Source organism: Octopus bimaculoides, chromosome 20 (genome assembly GCF_046866305.1).
Source record: "Octopus bimaculoides isolate indiv1 chromosome 20, ASM4686630v1, whole genome shotgun sequence".
NCBI lineage: Eukaryota > Metazoa > Mollusca > Cephalopoda > Octopoda > Octopodidae > Octopus > Octopus bimaculoides.
Window position 1 is genome coordinate 10687159 of NC_142947.1, and position 10000 is coordinate 10697158.

A 10000-nucleotide genomic window follows, 5' to 3' on the forward strand; every position below is an offset into this window, starting at 1 on the left:
TTTTAACTCTCTCTTCGTCTCTCTCTCTATGCTTCTCTGTCTCTTTCTGTCTGTTAGTCTCTCTCTCTCTTTCTCTCTCTCTCTCTTTCTCTCTCTTACATCACCTGTCTCTACAACCATTTTCTTACATTGCCACCGTCTATCAGCTCTGCCTGTCTGTCTGTCTGCCTGTCCCTGTCTCTATATCACTCTCGGTTCCTCTCTCTCTCACTCTTTCTCTCTCTCACTCAAGTCACCTGTCCAATCATGTGGTCTTTGCCACTACATCAATATTGCCACATCGTCAACATCTATCCTTTTTGTCTCTCTGTCTGTGTGTCTGATCTGCCAGTCTGTCTGTTTGCTATGTCTCTCTATCTCTCTCTCTCTCTCTCTCTCTCTCTCTCTCTTTCATCAATATGTTTTGTCATTTAATTTCTTCCCTTACAATAATTTTCTCATTGTCACCATCTATCATTTTTGTCTATTACTGTGTCTGTCTGTATGTCCACCATCTGTCTGTATGTCTGTGCCTTTCTCTCTCTCTCTTTCAAACCTTTTATCCCTCTCTCTTCAGTATCACATCCCTCTCATTCTTCCCTCTTCTTCTCCCCATCTTTCTCTCTTGCCCCTCCCTCTCTTATCTCTATTTCCCTTTCTTCCCCTCTATGTCTTACACACACACAAGATGGTAATATCAACAAAAATGTACACCATCTAGTGAGAGATAGATATTATTAAATAAGCACAATATATGTTTTTATGTGCCACTGTTAGTTTCATGTGCCGAGAACAGGCCAAACATTGTTTTATAAAACAGATGGTACCCCAGCACAATCATCAGACATTGCCCAGGCAGTGTCTGATGATTGTGCTGAGACACCAGATATGGTATGAAACAATGTTTGGCATGTTCTCAACACACGAAAGTAATAGCAGCACATAAAAACATATATTGTGTTTATTAAATATTACATGAAGACCTGTTGGGGCAAGTGAAATCGAAACTGAACCAAATTTGATGACCAGTTTAAGTGCTTAAGGATTGAACTAGTAATATAAGTGTGTGTGTGTGTGTGTGTGTGTGTGTGATTGTTGTCATCATTGTCATCGTTGTGGTTTGACCTCAGGCCAGCCCTCATTTAGTAAACCTACATTAAAAAGGATTCCAGCCATGAAGGGCAAATGCATATCTGTATTTTATGTTTCAAGCAATGTGTCTCTTATCACCTTTAATTCAATGATGTGTGATTTGAAGGAAATTCGGCTGTTATTTCTAGCAAAAGAAAGAAGCATGTAGAGGCTGCCTTGTTGGTTTGGATACATGTATGTTTTTGTGTGTGTTGTAAGCTTGCGTGTGAGTGCATTTGTGTGCTTGTGTATGTATGTAATAGGTGTGTGTGTGAGAAAGAGCATGTGAGTGTAATAGTTACTGGTTATTATCATGCGTGTGTACATATATACATATGTACATACACACACAGAGACAAACAAATACATATCTGTGTGTATGTGTACGTACACATGTATTTATCCACACATATACACACACATATAGAACAACATGTCCATAACAGCATAACCATGCTTATATCTTCACATGTGTATATATCAGAGAGTATAAATGTGTACATATAACCACACGCACATGCACTCACACATACACACACACACACACACACACATACACATTTTATCTTACATGAATGCACAGGATTACATATCTACAGTTATATATATATATATATATATATATATATACACATAGATATAGATACGTGTGTATGTATTTGCATGTATTTGTATGTATGTGCATGTGTGTGTGTGTGTATATATATATATATATATATATATATATATATATATATATACGCACAGTTTTTATTGTATTTTAATATATATACTCTAAAATGTTATTTATTCACTTAGTCTATATATTATATTAAGTTATACAGCTCTATACTCAGGTTTTGTACACGCTCATATATATACCTTGCTTGAAAATATATTTCAAGAAATAATTATATTAATCGTTCGAAATGTAGCATAAAATGTATTTATTGAGGTGCTCTGCAGCAGCAAGTCTGTATAAATATGGGAAATTTCAATTCCAATAGCTTTTATACCATGTGATTTCACTCTCACAAAGTGTACATACATACATGCATGCATACATACATACATACATACATACATACATACATACATCAGGTGAAAAAATAATTCAAAGTTTCTTTTATGTTTTTTTGGCTAATAATGCTTTTGGCTTCACTTCTGTGAAGGCAGCATATTTGCAGAAATACAATTGTGTCCTAGTATGATATATTTTATTGTAATATTATATGCCATGAAATAATTTTATTCAGTTAGTCAACATAAAATATTAAGTTATAATAGTGTTAAGCTTGGTTTCTTGCTTTATAAATGCATTCCTGATTATTTAGAGAAATATATATATATATATATATATATATATATGTGTGTGTGTGTGTGTGTGTGTGTGTGTGTGTGTGTGTGTGTGTGTGTGTGTGGAGGCGCAATGGCCCAGTGGTTAGGGCAGCGGACTCGTGGTCATAGGACCGCGGTTTCAATTCCCAGACCGGGCGTTGTGAGTGTTTATTGAGCGAAAACACCTAAAGCTCTACGAGGCTCTGGCAGGGAGTGGTGGCGAACCCTGCTGAACTGTATGTGAATATGTGTGTACATGAAGGCATAAATATATGCATCTATACATACACGCAAATGCATGTTTATATACATACATTTACATACACACATATATATATATATACATGTATACTTACATACATTGATATATACATAAATATATATGCATATATATATATATATGTATGCATGTATGTGTGTGTGTATATATGTATATATATATATATATATATATATATATATATATATATATAGATAGATATATAGATATATATGTCTGTATGTATATATGTAGTATCATAGCTTGGAATACATTGGCAACCATGACATGTATGATATTGTTCTTGCCAATAACAGGATAAATTAGTCCAATATCTGTATAATGAAATTTTGGGTTTTAATCTTTGATCTGTCCATGAAGGTTTAAGGTCAGAGCTCACATTAAGGAGCAAAGGAGGTTTTAATACACAGACATAATATTAAATTTGCAAATTGGTAAAGTGACATATCAAGTTGAAAATTTATCAGGAATCCTGTGAATTGAAATTACTTTGCAAAAACTAACAATGAAGTGGAAGGGATGAGCTAGGTCAGTATGATGTGAGCCTAACATGCTGAACATAGCAGCCAAATTTGAACAAACTGAAATTTATGTTTATTTGTATACTGGCTTTTGTTTTTCATATTATTCTATTTGTCTCTTTATGGCCCTGAGCAAAATAAGGACGTCTTTGCACAGCTAGTTGCCCTGCTAAAAGTAACATTCAAATGTTCTTTAGGTTACACTCCAACATCTCACTAGAAGGACATACTGGATAGTATAGTCCCAGATTCACAATGTATGAGATGGAAAATGAGATGCTTACACACAATCAGCTAGAAACAACAGTCAAATGTCATTTGAAATCACACCCTATTATTTTAAGAAAAAACGACTTGTTTCAGAATTTAGTCCTTAAGAAGACAAGTTGGTCATAACTGAAATGTCTTTGACCAAAGGTCTCTCAGATCGTCTTTGACAAGGGCCTAAACAACCTATCATTTATGCTATAAATTTAAAAGCATATGTCTTCTAAACCTTAAGAGATTTTTAAGGTCTGGTATTTACTTCAAGAGTGTAGATGTCATTAGTAACTGGTTTTGAAAGTGTTTACAGTGAGTCCAGTGTAATCACCACTGATACCATACAGAAGTGATACAAATGTTCAATACATCACTACTTTGGAAAAGCAAGACCTCCTGAGTAGGTAAGTAGATAGATTTCAAAAGTTACAAGCTGGCTGCTGGTGTGGAAGCTGTGAAGATATGTGTTAATGATAGTGAGTGATCTGAAAAGCGATGCTTTTCAAACAGGAATAAAATAAATGCTATGTTATTGAATGTTATAGGTGTTTTATTGTTTTCTTCAATAAAAATCTTTATTGTTCTATCAGAACCTGAAACAAACCAAACACATTTTGGCTACAATATATCAAGAGTTTGGACAAAGTTCAAGATATCAGAAACACATCTCGTTTGTGAATTTGAAGCATTTTCTTTTTTATCAGTTCCATTATGCTTTTATTAGCTTCACAGGTTCAAATATGGCTTTGTAGATAAGAAATTTGTTTCCCAACTGTATGGCTTCAGGTTCAACCCCACTGTGTGATATCTTGGGAAAGTTCTTGGCTGATTAAAACCCTTGTAAGGGGATATGGTAGATGGAAACTGAAAGCATCTTGTTACATATGTATGTACATATATACATTGCATCTATCTATATATATTTGTATATATATAATTGCAGCGTGGAAGGTGTTTATAAGCCATTTTAGAAACACACAAAAACCGTTAAATTCACTTCAACATTTAAATTTAAATTTGTGTCAAAATATTTTCATCGCTTTGAGACCGCGACCTGTTCACTGAAAATTTTGTTTTTTATAAACACCTTCCACGCTCCAATTATATATATATACAAATATATAAAAATACTATGCTCATTATTATATTAGGAGATTTAATAACTTCAGTAACTGAATATCCTGCACATACTGACTAAATACCCTCAGTCTGTACCTACAGACTAGATACCCAATGACTAAAACAGATTGACTGAAGATATACAGCTTATTGATGTCAAACTTTGTAGATGTCAGCTGGTCACAAGAGCTCTGAGGATACAAACCAGAAAGATGTACCATATTTTAACGTGTATAAGGAACCCCTTTTTGTCAAAAATTAGGATTAAAAAATATGGGAGTTTCTTATACATGGATAGTATTATAATCACTTACAAAACCTTTTTTCCAAATTTTAAGTCCCCCCCCCCCAATTTAGAGGGTTCCTTATACACGTTAAGATATGGTAATCTGTGAATTAGTGAGGGGAATTTTGAATGATGTCTGTATAAGGTCTTTGTATATGTAGTGTGTATGTGGAGTGTGTAAGTGTGTGAGGGGGGTGTATGTGCACGTGTGTATGCACTTGTGTATGTGCATGTGTATGTGTTTGTGTGTGAACTAGTGTGTGCATATGTGTGAGTGTGTATGTTTTTGCATGTGCACATGTGTATATGTGTGTGTATGTGCATGTGCACTTGTGTATGTGTATGTGCACTTGTGTGTGAGCTAGTGTGTTCATATGTGTGTGTGTGTGTGTGTTCTTGTGTATGTGCCCTTGGTATGTGTATGTATGCGCATATGTGTGTGCTTGCATGTGACATTGTGTGTGACAGTATGTGTGTGTATGTGCATGTATGTGTGTGTGTTCATGTGTATGTGTTCATGTGTATGCACACTCATGTATGTGCATGTGTGTGTATGCACATGTGTATGTGTGCATGCATGTGCATGCTTGTGTGTATATGTGTGTAAGTGTGTGTGTGTATGTATACGTGTGTCAGTACCTGTTTCCATGTATGTCTGCGCCAGCTTCCACAACCATACAGCTGTTCAACTCTATACAAGAGGAGAGACCAAGGCTGTAAAACCAATTTTAATGAGCAGCAACACACGACAGGGCATCACATATAACAAAATCAACATTTAAGAGAGTCTTAAGAGAGCCAACCAATTCCTATAGCTGGGAACAATAGTTTCTGATGTAAGATTTAAAAAGGAAAACAAAAAACCTTAGTTCAGATAATTGTTTGTGCATAATAGCAATACCCATGACGTTGATAATTATATGAGGACACCACTGATTTCTCCAAAGTATTGTTTGGAGATAATCATTAAAACACATACTTTTGCAGCAGATCTCTAGAACCGAAATTCAGTCCATGGAGACAAAATGCTATCATGGGACTATTTTTAGCCTTGAAACTAACCAATTCCTCGATGCTGGAGCTCTGGATAGAAATCCAACTTGGGGCAAGAAACAAATATAGCTATGTGGTTAAGAAGTTCGGTTTGTAGTCATGTGGTTACATGTTAAATCCCACTCTGTGACACCTTGGGAATGTACCTTATCTTAATTGGGCACGAGAATGAGTGAGTGGTTAAGAGGTTTATGGTTCAGTTCCACTATGGTTTCAGGTTCAATCCAATTATGCAGCTCCTTGGGAAAATATCTTCTACTGTAGTCCAAAGCCGATCAATACCTTGGAAGTGAATTTGGTAGACAGAAGCTGTGTACAAGCTTAATGTAATATATGTACGTGTACGTATATGTATGTATGTATGTGTGTGTATGTGTGTGTGTGTGTGTATGTGTGTGTGTCTGGTCCGTACCTCTGGTTGAGAACTAGTGTTGGTTTGTAGATGTCCCCATAACATAGCAGTTTGGCAAAAAAAAAAGGCAAAACAAAACAATAGAACAAGTACCAGACTTTATAAATAAGTACTGAGGTTGATTTATTCAACTAAACTGTTAAGGACAGTGCTCCAGCATGGCCGAAGTCCAATGAATTAAACAAGTAAAATGAGGTAAGCGAATGCTGTGGTGGTGGTGATGGCGAAGTGTTGGGGATGTTCTAGTGTTCTGACTTTCCCTTGGTTCTACCAGCTGAAGAACCAGTCATCTCAGTTTTCCTACCTGAAGAAAACGCCACCCTATCAAAGTCTGGGTGACAGTTCTTCAAGCGATCCACTTTTATTGTCTATCTTTTTTCTTCATTTCCTTCTCTCATTTACAGTCAATTGCTGATTGATTTCGCCCGACTATCTAGTTGATTATTTTTCTTTCAGCCATTCTCTTCTGGCAATGAAAGTTTCTCACTGGCAGCTTTTAATTCCCATTGAGAATGATCAATTTTACATTCGAGTGTTCTTTTTTTATTATTCATTTATCTTCATTTATTTCTTTCGATTTTCCCTTTCAATTTTTATTGGTAAGATGATTAGCTATTGGTTGCATTTAATAATTATCACTCATAAATAATATCTGTATGTGAATCAAAGTTCATTTTACACTACTTTTCAAATTTCTAATGATATTTTTTCCATTGTTTACTTCTTCACACACCTTACTTCTTTAGTGTCTTCTGGATACTGCTTAACAGTTGTGCAGAGGGAATATAAGCAGGCATTTATTTGCCAAAACGATAGTTCAATACTGTGTTGCAAATACTATCAACATCAAATCAGTGGGTCTCTTATAAATACTAATATGTTTTGTAGAAGTTTTAAAACTGAGATACTTTTTTCTTGAAATATTTTAAGAATACATCATTTGTGTGTGATGGCTGTTTCTATAACAATTACATAATTTGTTATTGAATCCATAACTCAATAAAAACATACATTATAATTTAATTTCTTCTGTAATTACTACTAGTAAAATTCTGTTTACCTTTTTCCGATGTTGTTTTTCTTCTATTCTTCTTTGATGTTTGTGTGTCCAGCCATGTTGGTCCCAGCATTTCTCTGTACAAGGAACACAGGTTTGACATGAATGTCCCTGCAACATTGCAAAAAATGGGGTTTATTCAATGAATGCAACCAGAAGAATTGGATAATTATTTAATGAACTTGATAGATGCATAATTAATATAGGAGAAGGCAGACACATGGCAATGTGGTAAGAAGGTTGATTTCCAACAATATGGTCATGGGTTCAGTTCTCTTGAGTGGCACCTGGGGCAAGTATCTTGTGCAGGCCTGGCCAACTCGAATTACATTACAGGCGTATGTGCTAAGAGGATAGGTGTAGGAGTGGCTATGTGGTTGGGCACGTGTCTTCTACTATAGCCTCAGGCCGACCAAAGCCTTGTGAGTGAATTTGGTAGACGGAAACTGAAAGAAACCCATCACATATATGTATATATAACTATATATATGTATGTGTGTGTCCCCCAACATCGCTTGACAACCGATGCTGGTGTGTTTATGTCCCCATAACTTAGCAGTTCAGCAAAAGAGCCCAATAGAATAAGTAATAGGCTTACAAAGAATAAATCCTGGGGTCGATTTGGTCGACTAAAGGTGGTGCTCCAGCATGGCCACAGTCAAATGACTGAAACAAGTAAAAGAGTAAGGATGATCTCTTTTATCTGAAAACTCTAGTTTTTCTAGATTGTCACATTTTTAACTTTAGAAAACTCTTGCAGATTTTTACTGTTCCACTTACAGATAGTATTTGTAATGTAAGTGCTCACAGGATGATTTCTTTTTCTGAAAACTCTAGCTTTTCTAGATTGTCATTTAGGTTTTTACTCACAAAGCCAAATATACCAATTATTATTTGTATAAAGGTGAATTATACCAATAATAATTGGTGCATTTGGTTTTGCATGCATGCATGCAAGGATGCAGTTTTGTTTGCATTTATATATCTGTGTGTTGTTGTTTGTGTGTGTATGTGGGTATGCATGTGTGCGTGAAATGCTATTTGTGTATTAAAATGAAAGTTCACCATTCCACATGCTGAGATATGCAAAGAAACAAAATGTCTACATGGAAAAAAAATAGAGAGAATGAAAGAAGAAAAAGAAAAGAGAGAAAGAGAAAGAGAGAGAGAGGGTGCGTGAAAAAAGAGGATAAGAGGGAGGGAAGGTGGGAAAGAGGATGAGAGAGAGAGAGAGAAAGAATCCGAAAATCTCAACAATTGATAATTTTGTTTTGATAATTCAATATTAAAAACAAATAAGAAACAAACAAACACAAAAAAATACAAAAAAGAATGAAGAACTAAAAATGAAAAATATATTAAAACAAAATTGCAACAAAATTTTTACCAGCAAAAAAAAAAAACAACAAAAAAAAAACCTGTAAAATAAAGTAAATTCTATGACAGAACTGTTTCTTGCCATCTTGCAATTAGACAAAGACCTGGAATTATTGCTGCCTTTGATTGATGTTCTTGCAGCTTTGTCTGCTAAAATTATTGTATTTATTCGATTCTGTGGCAGATCATAGATGAGAGGAAATAATGACATTCTTGGTTCACAATTTAATTATACAGAAAACAACAGTGTCTTTGAGGAATCAGAGTTTCTGCAAAGAAACACATCTCCAAGCTGATTACATGAAATTGAGTCAACTCTGTGAGCTTTTCCCCGTCTAATCCAAGAGAACCATTTCGATTCTCTAATTTCCTATTATTACAATTGGAATCTGCCGACAATTTTATTTCAATGTTTATTTTTTTTTTGTTTTAATATTTATTTTTTTTAGCTGTTGTTCTTCCGGAGAGTGTTTGTGTTTGTGTTTTGGTGTTCGTCTCTTTAACAGAACCGTGATTATCTATAATTTTATTGATGGTTTATATAGGTGCATGTGTGAACATGCATACGCACATACACACATATATACACACATACATACATATATGCATACATACATACATATATATATATATACATATATATATATGCATATATATATATTGATATCTATCTATCTCTCTGTCTATTTATCCATATATATATATATATATGTATATATATATATATATATACATACATATACATATATATATATGCATATGTATATACACATATGCATATATATAATATATTAATATATATGTTTGTGTGCTTGTACATATTCATATATGTATACATTCGTGTAAATATATAAGTATACATACATATACAGATATATATATGTTTATATATATATATATATATATATATATATATATATATATATATACGCACACACATATATGTATATATATATGTGCATATATATAAATATATATAGATATGCACATACTATACATATATATACTCATATGTATATACGTATGTGTGTATATATATATATATATGTATGTATGTATGTATGTATTTATCTATCTATCTCTCTCTCTCTCTCTCTATATATATATATATATATGTATGCATTTATACATAATGTACACTGCATACACATACACACTCACACACACACTCTCCTGCTCTTTCTCTCTCTCTCTCTCTCTCTCTCTC

General features: G+C 34.0%; 1 protein-coding gene across 2 annotated transcripts in view; it reads right to left on the reverse strand.

Moving 5' to 3' along the window:
* Window positions 1–10000, reverse strand: part of LOC128250334 (uncharacterized) — a 29937-nt gene that overhangs the window by 16057 nt on the left and 3880 nt on the right. For both annotated transcript variants that reach the window (XM_052975140.2, XM_089338017.1), the window contains exon 2: window positions 7420–7527. In XM_052975140.2, coding sequence (XP_052831100.2) covers window positions 7420–7527 — 108 coding nt within the window. The remainder of the gene's footprint in view (window positions 1–7419; window positions 7528–10000) is intronic.